Source organism: Pongo pygmaeus, chromosome 6 (assembly GCF_028885625.2).
Source record: "Pongo pygmaeus isolate AG05252 chromosome 6, NHGRI_mPonPyg2-v2.0_pri, whole genome shotgun sequence".
Taxonomy (NCBI): Eukaryota; Metazoa; Chordata; class Mammalia; order Primates; family Hominidae; genus Pongo; species Pongo pygmaeus.
This window is the reverse complement of record NC_072379.2, coordinates 63,024,106-63,039,218: the sequence shown is the minus strand read 5'-3', so window position 1 is coordinate 63,039,218 and position 15,113 is coordinate 63,024,106. Positions and strand designations below refer to the sequence as shown.

The following is a 15,113-nucleotide window of genomic DNA, read 5'->3' as shown; positions in this document are numbered from 1 at the left end:
TTCCTTTTCCACTCCTCTACCCCTCCCTCTGTTTCCCTCAGATCACTTCCCAAATAAATTACTTGCATAACAACACTTACAGGTATAAGAACATTTGTCTTAGGCTTTGCTTTTGGGCAAGGGATAAACTCAGGCTAAGATGGTTAGTACCAGGAACGGCCTTTGACAGCAAAGACTCAGGATAGTATCCTGTGACTGGATCAGTTACTGCAGTGGATTTGGATGAAGTGCAGGTGGGAGGTGAAGTGCTAGGTTATGCAGTAGTTGTGCCATTACAGTGAAATGGGACTAGTGGAAATTATAAAGATTAAGTATTCACTTGCTACTGTAAAATGCTTTAGGAGCTTTGAAAAAGAAAATGACACAGGCTCATGATAGCCATTTAACTCAAGGAATGCTGTGAAAGCCAGAGTCCCTCTATAGCACTTTCAGGAAACTCATCTGCAGATGCAGAGCAGACTGTGCTGCCAGTGAGGCCCAAATCTAATAGTAAAGGTGGCAAGGCTGCAGAGGAGACAGAATGCACAGCCTTGCTAGTCCGCAGCAAACTCAGTGCTGACACAAAAAGAATGGAATCCGAAATCACAGGATGGGGACATTTGTGTCGGTGAGCCTGAGAATCTTGAATCCTCAGGTTTCCATGAACTCTGAGCTGGCAAAAGCCGTGTCCTCCAATTTTCTAGTGGAGAATAGCCTGCCCGTACCTTGAGATTCTGTAAAGGCTTTATCTGAGGCAGTTGCATCACAAGATAACACTTTTTCTCCTCAAGATCCACCCTTGTTACCTCTCATTGACTCCAAAGTAATAACTAGGATCAGGTCTTAGCAAACCCTAAGTTGGGGAATACAGTCCTTCCTCTAGGAGGATAGGTTTCACTCTGAATCAACTGCAGATTCTGGTTAAAATGTATTGGGAGGAACCCAGGAAACATGTCTGAGAGTAGATCTTGAGGATATTGAGTCAAGGGGTGGGGTGGAGGTGGAATATAAGGCTTGACAGGAGAGAGTAACATGGGAGCACTCACTCATGATGTGTGATTTAATTCCCTGGCAAGAATCTGGAGTTGCTCCTGACACAATTCAAGGATGGCATATAGAAGATAATGATAGGCATGCTAGCAGTTATCAGACATAGTATTGAGGAAGCGGTCAGAAAGCTCAGGGATGTATTTGTTGTTTGAAACTGGAGAAGTTATCACCCGACTTTTCCCCGGGAGGGCCCAGATGATATTCATAACTAAGGCAAAAAAATATATAATGGTAGTCAGGTGCAGTGGATCACACCTGTAATCCCAGCACTTTGGGAGGCTGAGGTGAGAGGATTGCTTGAGCCCAGGAGTTCAAGACCAACCTGGGCAACATAATGAGAGCTCATCTATAAACACACACACACACACACACACACACACACATACACACACGGTGGGCATGGTGGTGCATGCCTGTAGTCCTAGCTTCTTGGGAGGCTGAGGTGGGAGGACTGCTTGAGCCAGGAGGTTGAGGCTGCAGTGATACTTGATCATGCCAATACACTAGCCTGGGTGACAGAGTGAGATCCTGTCTCAAATAACAACAAACAGAAATGTAATGGTGAAGAGTATACTGTAAACTTTGAAAAGCTTGGCAATGGTTGATTGACCTCTACAGGCTAGAACTGATGATGGAAGATGCTGTCATGACAATGGGCTCTGTGGTATCAATGTAGATAGATGATGGGATGCCAAAATTTTGAAGGCCAAGTTGCAGAACTTAACTGTCAGGGGCCCAGTGGACATAATTAACTTAATGGGCACCTAGGCATGAATCTGTGAACAAGGTAAAGTTCATGATGCTCCAAGGGGCAAGACAGAAGGACAGCTGATTAGGATGTTATTTGAGTTGTATAATTGACTTGTTATATAATGATGTTGATTGAGTTGTATATTTGACTCCTCTTACCCCTCAAAAAAGAAAATTGAGAATTGGCAAGGAGAAGGCTGACATCAATCTTGGTAATGAAAAACCATAGCTCCCCATCCAGTTTCCAGATCTAAAGCTCATGATGCAAGGGAAGGCCCAGATCCCCTTGAGGAAGGATCATCCAATAGATTTGGTAAATATCCCCCTAATCCTTTCTCCAAGGGGCAGTCACGTACCATCATTTACCAGGGTAACTCTGCAATGGATAAAAAGGAATAGTCAGATTTTTTTTTTTTCAACCAAGGACTGTTGGATACAGTGCCTGACCTGACATGGATTCCAGAGGACCCAAAATACCATTGTGGTTCACTGGTTAGAGTAGGGAAGCTCAGTGACAAATGGAGTCCTGGCCAAAGTTCATCTCACAGAATGTAAAATGGGTCTGGTCCCACTCTTTATTTCTACTCTCCCTATATATACATAATTGAGATAGATATACTTTGAGGCTGACAGAACCCTTGGACCTACACTGATGGCTCTTGCTTCTTGTCCCAGGACTTCTTAGATGCTGTAGGACGGAGTTAATGATCTAGATGCTTCTCTTGACCAATGGGTCATGTCGACATAAAGTCAGTAAGGATATAGAAGACTTGAACAACAGTATTAACCAACTTCACCTAATTGACATTTATAGAACACACTAACCAAGAACAGCAGAAAACACATTTTTTTTTAGTGCAAATGGAACATTTACTAAGATTGACCATATTTTAGGCCATAAAACAAGGCCCAGTATTCTTAAGATGATTCAGATCTTAAAGTATATCCCCTGACCACAGTGGAATTAAATTATAAATCTATAACAAAGATATATGGAAAAATCTCAAATGTTTGAAAATTATATAACACATGTTAAATGATCCATGGGCCAAAGAAAAAAAAGTCAAAATGGGAATAAAAGCACTTTTAATTGAAAGGCAATGAAAACACAACATCATATTTGTGGGATGCAGCTATGTAGAGGAAAATTTATAGCACCAAAATGCCTTCATCAGTAATGAAGAAAAATCTCAAATTTCAAAGAAAATGAAACGAAAATAGATAGAAAAGGGAAAATAAGACCAGACTATAAATTGAAATAGAAAACAAAAGCAAGAGAGAAAATCAATAAAACCAATAAAATTTATAAACCTCTAGCCTGACTCATACGAGAGAGAGAGAGACAGAGAGAGAAGGCACAAATTATCCATGTTAGGAGTGAGAGTGGTGACATCACTATAGACTCTACAGATATTAAAAGGATACTAAGGGAATACTATAAATAACTATGCCAATTATTTTGACAACTCAGATGAAATGGACAAATTCCTTAAAAAAACACTGTGTTGTAAGTCCCCTTTGTGGGGTGTTTAAGGATCATTCCAGTTTGGCCATGGAAATTTCAGAGAGGCATATAAAATTAAAGACATTATTATACTCATTTGTTCTAGAAAAGGGAGGCATGACATGCCACATGGGGGCTACATATAAGGTTTGAACGCCAAGGGAGCATGCTCGAGCTTAGAGAGAGTGAGGACCCATGGGCAAGTGCCTTTACTGGGGGTCAGAGCAGAGTACACAAGAAAACCTGGGAAGGGATTTCATTGGTGCTTTCTGAATGTCATTAGGTCACAGTCGGGAGGTGGCAGGAACTAGCCTATCACCCTGGTACACCTGGTCACTTGGGCAGGGTGGTTATAGCCTATTTGTGGGGATATTGAGGCACCAGGAAAATATAAAGTTAAAAAAATTACAATATAGACACAACTATCAAGCTCATTAAATACTAAATGGGTAACATGATTAGCCCTATATCTATTAAAGATATTGAATTGGTAGTTAAAAACCTTATCACAAAGAAAATTCTAGATGGCTAGAATGTGCACTAGAGGAAATGATGCCTAGATGGCTAGATGGCCGCACAGTGAATTTTACCAAGCCTTAAAGGAACAAAGAATATCAATTCTATAAGACTCTTCCAGAAAACTGAAGTTGGGAATTCTTTGCGACTTATTCTATATGGCCAGCATCACTCTGATATCAAAACCAGACAAAGCCATTATGAGAAGAGAAAATTTCAGACCAATATTCCTCTTGAACACAGATGCAAAAATTCTTAACAATTTTAGCAAACCTAATAAGAGAATATATAAAAAGGATAATACATCATGACCAAGTGAATTTTATCCCAGAAATGTAAGGTTGCTATAACATTTGAAAATTAATTGATGTAATTCAGCATATTAATAAACTAAAGAAGAACCACATGATCATCTCAATAGATATGAAAAGAAGTATTTGGCAAAATTCAACACACATTCATGATAAAAACTTTCAGCAAACTCAGGATAGAAAGTAACTTCCTTAATCTATTAAAGGTATCTACTATAAACCCACAGCAAACATCATACTTAATGGTGAAAGGAAAATGCTTTCCTCTTAAGAATAGGAACATGGCAAGGGTGTCTGCTCTCAGCACTTATTTTCAGCATTACACTGCAGGATCTAGCCACTGCAATATGGCAAGATAAAAATAAATAAAAGACTTCCAGATTGTAAAGGAGAAAGTAAAAACAGCCTTTATTTGCATAAGACATGATCATCTATGTAGATAATTCTGTTAAATTTATTTTAAAAACTATCACTAGAAATAGGCTAGACTCAGTGCCTAATACCGGCACTTTGGGAGACTGAGGCAGGAGGCTTGCTTAAGCCCGGGAGCTCAAGGCTGCAATGACCTGTGATAGCAGTGCAGCTCTCTCACCTGGGTGACAGAGCGAGACCCTGTCTTACACACACACACCCACCCACAAAAAAACTATCACAGAAATAATACACAATATACTAAAGTTATATTTCTATATACTAGCAACAAAACAAACAGAAGTTGAAATTAAGAAAATAATACAATTTACAACGGCATGAAAAATGAAATTCTTAGGGATAAATCAGACAAAAGTAAAACTTTTATAATGAAAAGCATAAAACATCACTCAGAGAAATAAAATAAGACCTAAATAAATATACTGTGCTCATGGATCAGAAGACTCAATATAGCTAAGATGTCCATTCTCCTCAAATGGTGTATACATTCAATATGATCCCAATCAAAATCACAGCAGGCTCTGTGTGTGTGTGTGTGTGTGTGTGTGTGTGTGTATGTGTGTGTATGTGTAGATGCTGACAAATTGGTTCTACGATCGCATGAAATAAAACTACAGTAATTAAGACAGTGTGGTATTAGTCTAAAGAAAGCAAATAGATCAGTGTAACAGAACAGAGAATCCAGAAATAGACTTGCATATGTATGGTTAATTGATCTCTGACAATAGTGCAAAGACAATTCAATAGACAAATAACAGTGTTTTCAACAAATGATGCTGGAAAAATTCGGTATCCATATGCAATAAAATAAAATTTGATTGTTTCACGTTATAAAAATAAACTCAAAAAGGACTATATATCAAAATGTAAAGGTTGAACATGTAAAATTTCTAGAAGAAAATATAGAAGAAAACTTTTGTGAACCAGGCTAGTCGGAGATTCCTTACATACAACACAAAAGCATGAACCATAAGACAAAACCGATAAATCAGACTTTATTGAAATTAAAAAGTTTTGTTCTTTGAAGTACCCTTTTTAGAAAGCAAAAAGACAGCTGTAGACTGGGAGAAAATATTTTCAAACCTGAAGGAGTTTTATCCATAGTATATAAAGAACTGTCAAAACTCAATAATAAATTCAGTTAGAAAACAAGAAAAAGCTTGAACAGACACCTCATTTAGGAAGATCTGGATGGAAAATAAACATAAGAAAAGTTTCTCAACATTTTTAGTTAGTAGAGAAATAAATGCAAATTAAAACCACAAGGAGATACCACTTTAAACATTTATACATGAATGTTTAAACTTAAAAACACAGACCATATCAAATGATGGTGAGGATATAGAGCAACTAGAACTCTGAAACCTGCTGGTGGGAATATAAAATAGTACAACTATGTAAAACTATGCGGCAATTTTTTAAGCACATATACAATTCTATGACTTGGCCATTCCACTCCTAGGTACTAACCCATGAGATATGAAAACATATGTCCATACAAAGACTTGCACACAATAGCAGCTTTATTTGAAACAATTCAAAACTGGAAGCAGTCCAAACACCTATTAAAAGGTAGATAAACAAATTGTGTTATATTCATGCAATAGAATAGTAACAGCAATAAAACCCAACAAAATCTTGATACATAGGATGAAATTTATCAATCAAAATAATTATGCTATTGGAAAGAAGCTAGATTAAATGTTCATACTGTATGATTCTATTATTGTAAAATCCTAGAAAATGCAAACTAATATGTGGTGACAGAAAGCAGAACGGGAGCTGGGAGGAGTCAGGTATTACAATCGGGCATGAGGAAACTTTGACGTGATGGAAAAGTTTATCTTAATTGTGGAGGTGATTTCAACAGTGTATACATATGTTCACCCTTAACAAATTATGCACTTTTGATATCTGCAGTTTATTGTACTTTAACCTTCAAGCTGTTAAAAATTAACCAGAGATAATTTTCAATTGTTGTGTAAGGTTTGCCACAAAGTGTAGTATCTGCAAAGAAGCAGACAGCTAATTTTTTCTTCTTAAGATTGTGGAAAAAGTTGTAATACTACAGAGAGCTGTGGAATCTAAGGATTAGTTGACTAACGCTTGTAAACCTACTAATCTGAAAAACACATTTTCAGTTACCAAAGTTATTTTCTCTCTTCCATCGTGTAAACAGAATGTCGGGGTTCTTCTAATTTGGATGTTTCTAAAATTTAAATCCACGTGAACAGATTAGGAAAGACCACGAAATCCTACGTCATCTCTAACGTCACCGCTTGAAGCCTTGCGAAAGGAACTGGCCCCAGACCCCACCCCAGCCTATAAATCACCAGGGCGCAGCCTCAGTGCGTGGGGGTCGGCAGCAGCCAGCGTCAGGTGGCTACCCGCACGCTTCTTCCTAGGCGGTAGGCCGTGGCTGCCACGTGACTCCCGCTAACACCGGATGATGGCGCAGCGCTGTGCACGCAGGCGCAGTGTGGGGCCCTTGCGGTCGAAGCTCACGCGGTAAGCCGCTGCACGTGTGCTACGGCGGGCGGAGGGCCGAAAACCCAGTATGTGGGGCCAGGGTCACTTTTCTAGAGCTTCTGCAACGGAAAGTGTGAGGTCAGTAATAGTTTTTGTGGTACGTGCAGTGGTGGCCGCTTCAAGGACTATTTTCGTCGCTGCTTGCGTTTTAAGTCTCCAATCCTGGGACGAGGCCCATTTCAGGGTTTTCTGTCACCTTCTAGCCGCCCGCCACCCCAGAGAGGTGCCAGATGCCCCAGTTTTTGAGTGCGTGCAGGCAGGCGAAAGTGGCTTGAAAAGACCTCGGGCCTGAATAATCTCCATGAAGACGAGGTCCCGCAGCCTCCACACTCTCTTCCCCTTCTCGAAAATTCTGTGCCATTTAAGTTTCAAAATCCCTTGTAAAATAAGTGTCAGAGAGCTACGTGTACCCGTTTCTTCCAAATTTTCATCACGAAGTGGAGATTTGGACGTACCGTTTTGTGATCTCTGTTTGCAGAAAGTGGGTACGGCATCAGTGCCTTCATAATCAGGGCAAGTCATTTTAAAATAAGATTTAAAAACTACTCTAGAATTAGCTTCTTGGAGTGTGTGGAGAGATTTCCAAAGTAATTTTAACTTTTACTGAATTTAAGCCTTAATGCCTTCCATGGGAATATATAGTCTCCCTAAAAGTTTTTACAGCTTTTCAGTCAGTTGAATTTAAAAACTGCTTTTTGACCAGTGGAAAATAACCCTTGTTTTGGAGACATTTTCATGCCACTTACGAAGAATTTTTTAAAAAAATTAAGTTGTAACAAAAGTAATCCATTTTTAAAATTTTGTTTTTCTGTGATGAGTTAATGTTTTCCTTTTCATGATGAGAGAGCATTTGAAACTTTAGTATAGTGGTGTTCCTAGACAACTTTTAAAGCTCTTAAAAAATTGCGGTGGCTTAGGCCTGTAATCCCAGCGCTTTGAGAGGCCGAGGTGGGCAAATCACAAGGTCAGGAGTTCAAGACCAGCCTGGCCAACATGGTGAAACCCCGTCTTTACTAAAAATACAAAAATTAGCTGGACGTGGTGTCACGCGCCGGTAATCTCAGCTACTTGGGAGGATGAGGCAGGAGAATTGCTTGAACCCTGGAGGTGGAGGTTGCAGTGAGCTAAGATCTCCAGCCTGAGCGACAGAGCAAGACTTCGTTTGGGGGAAAAAAAAAAAACCATAAAAAAATCTGTGTTTTAATTTTCCTTCAACACTTATGAATGGAAAATGCAATATCCTAGTATATTACAGATAAAATTACATAGTAGTGTACATTTATTTTGGAATATTTTTGCATTTGATAAAGTATATTATGTAATGAAAATTATTTTTGAAGTAATAGGCAAAATTCTATGTATTTTTGCAGTCTTTAATCCCACGGAATCTTCAAAAATAGTAACCAGCGTGCCTTTTACATAAAATAGAGTACCAGTTTAAAGCATTTGTTCTATTACTTGTAATGTTTCTCTTTGTTTACATTGTGGAAGTCCTTTTTATGGGAGGATATTTTCTAAAAAAAGAATAGGTACATTGTTTCAAAGTATTGATTTATGTAAGTGATCAAAATGTATATGAGTTGTTCAGTATAAATTTGTAAAAGTTTGGCTAAAGAGGTAATTTTAAGGATAGAGATTATATATGATAAAATTGCATCTACTACAAAATACTCAAAAGAATTAGTGAAGGAAATATTGAGTTCATTTTTAATATAGAGTTTGAATTTTGATAACTGCATTTAGGACAAAACATTTGTAAGAATTGAACATGATGTAGTTTAGTCTTCATTCATTATTAATGGTGGATTATTATAATCTAATTTAAGGTATTGTTCTAGTTTTTCAGGAGTTGTTCAAATGGATGAAGATACACATTACGATAAAGGTACTGACACTAAAAATTATTTTGGGGTGTAAGAGCTAGATGGTACTGATTAATTTCTAATTTTCCTTGTATTGTGATTTGATTTTAGTGGAAGATGTGGTTGGAAGTCACATAGAAGATGCAGTAACATTTTGGGCCCAGGTAAATGGCAAACTGGTTGATATCCCCCCTCACCTCCTCCAATCCAGTTCCTCCCCAACAAAAACAAAAATAAAACACAGGAATAAATACATTTATTATTCTCATTGCCTAATATTTATTAAATTATTTGTCACCAGGCATTATTAGAGGACAAATGTTGACAGCTGTGACGTTACTTGACTCATGAATATTATGCGCATAATACACCAAGTTTGAAAAAAAGAAAATTGTCAAGATTGTGATTTCAGAATTCCACTCAATTCTAGGCTGCTTTTGCTGGAGTCTGAGAGCCTGTTGTATTTGTGAAGTTGTAGCCCCATCTAGGGGTCTTTTATAAGATTGTTTCTTGAAGGAGGATAAGTTAAAAATCTCGGTCGTTTTTTCTAATGGCTTAAATTTGAGATGTGGTATTTTTCTCATCATAAAATTGGAAGCATGAATGAAACATTTCTGATTTTCTGTCAGTTAGGTAAGGTTACTCAGTTTTAAATACAAAGCAGGCACTGAAGGGCTGTGTTCCACAATTTAAGAAGGTAAATTCCTCTGATGCACAGAATGACCTAATTTTTGGTTTTGTAAACTATACATGATACAGAAAGGAAAGAAATTACATTTCCTATACTCCCTGCAGCATGGGAACTCCTTTTGGTGGGAGGTGAGGTGAACTCTTAATGTGGGAAATAAGGAGAATATATGAGAAGAAAGTTCTAGAAGAATATGATTAACCCAGAGTTCTTAAATATATAGTCATGCATCACTTAATGACTGGGGTACATACAGAGAAATGCATCATTAGGCAACTGCGTCGCTGTATGAACATCATAGAATGTACTTAGAGAAACCTGGATGATATAGCCTACCACATACCTAGGCCATGTGGTGTACCTCTACCCCATGTTACTGTACTGAATGCTGCAGACAATTGTAACACAATAATAAGTCTTTATGTATCTAAACATAAAGGTACAGTAAAAACATTTTATAAAAGATTAAAAAATAGTACACCTGTATAGGGCACTTACCGTGAGTGGAGCTTGCAGGATTAGAAATTGCTTTGAGTGAGTCATTGAGTGAGTAGTGAGGAATGTGAAGGCCTGGGACATTACTGTACACTACTGTATACTTTATAAATACCATACACTTAGGCTACACTAAATTTATAAAAATATTTTTCTTCAATAAACCTTAGCTTACTGTAACTTTTAATAAACTTTTGACTCATTTGTAATAACAGCTTAAAACAAACATTGTAGAGCTGTGCAAAAATATTCTTTATGTCCTTATTCTAAAGCTTTCTTCTCTTTTTAAACTTTTAATTTTTTTTACTTTAAAAACTTTTTGGTTAAAAACGAAGACACAAGATTTTCAATATCACTGTCTTTCACCTCCACTTCTTGTCCTACTAGAAGGTCTTCAGGGTCAGTAATGTGCCTGGAGCTGTCATCTTCTGTAATAATAATAATGCCCTTTTGGAATACCTTCAGAAGGACTTGAGGCGGCTGTACAATTAACTTTTTTAAATAAGTAGTAGAGTAAAATGAGAAAAATTATAGTAATATATATATACACACACACACACACCAGTGACATAGTTGTTTATTTTCATTACCAAGTATTATGTACTGTACATAATTGTATGTGCTGTGCTTTTGTAAGACTGGGGCACAGTAGGTTTACACCAGCATCACCACAAATATGTGAGTAATGCATTGCTCTATGATGTTACAATGCCTAGGACTACACTAGGCAATAGGAATTTTTCAGCTTCATTATAATCTTATGGGACTACTGTAGTGTATGTGGTTCATTCTTGACCAAAATGTCACTATGTGGGGCATGGCTGCATGTAAAAAAAAAATTGTAGAAGGGTGATGTTATAGAAAACTTGGGGCAAATTCGTGTGTCTGCTTATGCACATATATTTGGCAAATTTGTTTCTGCTTATGCATATTCTCTAAAGGTTGCTCACACGTTCTGGTTCCATGCCCATTGTCTCTGTATTAGTGACAACTGCATTACTCTCAACAGTGTCCCAGGGTGGATGATAAATTATATTTAAGCTTATTATATAGAAACATCATTTATCAGTGTAAAAAGATTTTCTAGACTAGTGCTGTCTAGTAGAAATGTATGAGCCACGTAAGTAATTTTAAAACATTTTTGGCAGCCACATTGAAGAAACTAAAAATAGCAGGTGACATTTTAATAAGTACATTTTATTTAACTCAATATATCCAAAATATTGTTTCAAAATATAATTAGCATAAAAATGTGAACAGGATAGTTTATATTTCCTTTTTAATATTGTCTTTGAAATCCAGTGTGCATATTAGACTTACAGCTTATCTCCTTAGTCTAGCCATATTTCAAGTGGGTATTGGCTGTTGTATTCACTAGTGCAGCTCTAGACTTTGATTTCAGTTTACTTTATTTGTGAATATGTTGATTGAATTTGGAGCAAATTCAAGAGTCAGCAGTTTTTTTTCTGTAAAGGATCAGATGATGAATATTTTACCATTTTTAGGCCATATAGTTTGTTTTGCAGCTATTCAATTTTGCGAACACAGTGCAAAGCAGCCATAGACATAATGTGAATGAGTGTGTGTAGCTGTGATGCAGTAAACTTTATTTACTACAACAGGCGGCTGTAATTTGCCAACCTCTGAGTTAAACCATGAAGTTGAGGCTCTTGTAGAAGAACGTTTAAAACAGGAAACATGCACATGAAAATATTAAACATTAAAACTACTAATGGTATATAAATGAATGTAGTGGTTATTTCAGTAAGCAAATTGGCAAATTTGGTTGGGGTTATGGTGGGATATAGGCATAGAGAAGACTAAGCAGAGATTTGGAAATATGCGTAGGCAGATTAGGATGAAAATCTGCTCACATATATTCTCCATTTTTTTTGCCCTGTGGGCTTCTGCCTCATAAACCACTTATAAGCAGACGCTTCAGATTGGATGAGTGGCAGCTTAAGGAATCTGACATATTTGACTCCACCTGTTTCTTTGAAAGAACAAGCTTCTGGTCAGGCATGGTGGCTCATGCCTGTAATCCCAACACTTTGGGAGACCTATGTGAGAGGATCGCCTGAGCCCAGGAGTTTGAGACCAGCCTTGGCAACATAGTGAGACCTTGTCACTACAAAAAAAAAAAAAAAAAAAAAAAAAATTAGCCGGGCATGGTGGTGCATGCCTGTGTTCCCAGCTATGTGGGAGGCTGAGGGTGGGAGGATTGCCTGGGCCCAGGAGATTGAGACTGCAGTGAGCTGAGATTGCACCAAACAAACAAACAAAGAGCTCCTATTTGTTTTAGTCTGTATAGTGAAAAAATATAGTTATATGGAATATTTTGATTCCAGGGGTTTGTTCACAAAGGCTGCTTCTATTGTTTCTCAGGGTCAGTTTGAATTCAATTCCTGTTCTATGCTGAGACTTTGATATTCATAATGATGTTTTTTGAACTGCTCTTTCAGAGTTTTTTTTCAGTCATCACGGATAATCATGTTCTTTCTAGCATTATTGAATATTTTGTTGGTATATTTCTTTAGAACATATACATATATTTAACATTTTGTTTTGAAGAAACTTTGACTTACAGGAATGTTGCAAAATTAGTACAGAGGCTAGAATGTGGCTCTGTATACTCTTCACCCAGCTTCCTTTAATGCTAATGTGTTATATAACCACAGTACAGTGATCAAAGCCAGGGAATTAACATTAGTACAACGCTATTAACTAAACTACAGCCCTTATTTAAATTTTAGCAGTTTTTTGTCTTTTTGTGTTCCAGGATCCAATACAGAATCCCAAATTGTATTTAGTTGTGTATCTTTGGTTTCCTTTAACCTCTGAATGTTCCTCAATTTTTCCTTGTATTTCAAGACTTTTGACATTTCTGATGAATATTAGTAATTTTGTAGAGTATCTTTTAATTTGGGTTTGTTTGATGATTTCTTATGAATAGATTAGCAAGAGTTCCACAGAACTGATATTGTAGTCCTCTCAGTATATCATATTGGGGTTTCATGATGTGATATACCTTCTTATTGATGATAACCTTGATTCACTTGGGTAAGGTGGCAACTTCCAGGTTTTTTCACTGTAAAGTTACTCTTTTCTTTTGTAATTAATAAATGTTTTAGGAGACTTATTGTGGCTGTCTAATCCAGTTTCTCTTCAGCTTTTCACCCATGAATTTTATTGTTTATTGCTCTAGTGCTTGCCTAATGATGATTTTCTATTCCCTTCATTCCTTCCACATTTATTAATTGGAATTCTTCTATAAGAAAGAGCTGTCTCTTCTCTGCCACTTATTTATTCAATTATTTATATTAATATAAACTCAAGGATATTTATTCTGTGGGTTATAATCCTATGCTATCATTATTTATTTTGTTGTTTAAATTATTCCGTCTTGGCCATTGGGACAAAGTTCACCAAAGAACACAGATTGGTACTTGTCCTTAAATGTCTCCTATTCTTTTTTGAGCACTTTTTTTTTTTTTTCAAGACAGGATCTCCATCACCAAGGCTAGAGTGCAGTAGTGTGATCATGGCTCACTGCAGTCTCGAACTTCTGGGCTCAAGCAATCCTCCCACCTCATCTTCCTGTGTAGTTGGGACTATAGGTGCACACTACCATGCCCGGCTAATTTTTTGTATTATTTTTGTAGAGACAGGGTTTCACCATGTTGCCAAGCTAGTCTCAAACTCCTGGGCTCAAAAATGATCCTCCCACCTCGGCTCTCCAAAGTGCTGGGATTACAGGTGTGAGCCATTGCAACCCGTTTTATTTTGTTTTGTTTTTAGCATTTCTTTACTTTCTGGCGCCATCAAATGTTCCAGAATCATCTTTTATTTCCCAGTTTGAGCTCTGCAATCAAATCAATCTTTAAGGAATCCTTTCCATATGATTTAGTTATATTTGGTATCTTGTTTGAATTCTACCTAATTTGAACATATTGGGAAGTAAACTTCTTCTATGGCCTAGTCTCATTTCTTATAAATAACTCATTTAAATTATGAAAAAATACAGACATAAGAACTTGATTTAATTTGTAATGGCCTAAAATCTTTTAAGTTTATCATGCTTAGAACCCTCAAGTGTGTAACACTATAAAATAATATTTTATTGTATCTTATACTATATCTGATCTTTCTAGAGTATCAGTAGAAATAAGGATATCATGAAGATTGGTTGCTCACTGTCTGAAGTTTGCCCCCAGGCCAGTTCAGTTTTGGGGAATCTTGACCCAAACAAGGTGAGCCATATTCTTGAATATAATTATTTCATTCGTCCTGTCAGCTTTCCTATGTCTTAGATATTTAGTTTTTGGAGTTTCTGGTATATTTGAAAAGAAGAGGCTGATTTTTGGAATTTGTATAAACTACTGTTATGATAAATTTATTAATTCAAAAATACTTATGGACTGAATATTACTCAGTCTTGAAAGGAAATTTGACGTAAGCTACAACATGGATGAATCTTCAGGACATTAGCTAAATAAAATAAGCCAGTCACAAAAGGACAAATACTGTTATGGTTCTACTTGTATGAAGTACTTAGAGTAGTCAAAATCATAGAGAGAAAAAGTGAGTGATGGTTATCAGGGACTGGGGGAAGATTGGGGATGGGGAGTTACTGATTAATGGGTATAGAGTTTCAGTTTTACAACATGAAAAGAGCTGTGGAGATGGATGATGAATGGTGGCGAAGGTTGCAAAACAGTATGAGTGTACTTAATGCCACTGAACTGTACACTTAACAGTGGTCAGGATAGTCAATTTTATGTTATGTATAGTTTACTACAGTTAAAAATAGGAAAAGTAGAATTAAAAGCTACTCTATTCTAGCCAAAAAAACAAAAGTGAAGAAAACGTATGTACTGTCTGCCATGTACCTGGCACTGTATTAAGCATTAAGTATGCAGTGGTGAACAAACTAGGTTCCTTGCCTTTGACTTTGATTCACAAAAAATTTGTAAGATGCATCTTTATGCAGAGCAATT

At 36.9% G+C, this 15,113-nt stretch overlaps 1 protein-coding gene across 6 annotated transcripts in view; it reads left to right on the top strand.

The window, feature by feature from the left end:
- The first annotated feature begins 6,856 nt into the window (after nucleotides 1-6,856).
- Nucleotides 6,857-15,113, top strand: part of STK31 (serine/threonine kinase 31) — a 140,334-nt gene continuing 132,077 nt past the window's right edge. Inside the window, exons 1-4 of one of the 6 annotated variants that reach the window (XM_054494826.2) lie at nucleotides 6,857-7,050; nucleotides 8,910-8,956; nucleotides 9,045-9,097; nucleotides 14,268-14,366. In XM_054494826.2, coding sequence (XP_054350801.1) covers nucleotides 6,989-7,050; nucleotides 8,910-8,956; nucleotides 9,045-9,097; nucleotides 14,268-14,366 — 261 coding nt within the window. In that variant the 5' untranslated portion in view covers nucleotides 6,857-6,988. Of the gene's footprint in view, nucleotides 7,150-8,909; nucleotides 8,957-9,044; nucleotides 9,098-14,267; nucleotides 14,367-15,113 lie in introns of all 6 variants that reach the window. The other 5 variants (XM_054494828.2, XM_054494831.2, XM_054494832.2 and 2 more) reach the window with 5 other exon arrangements.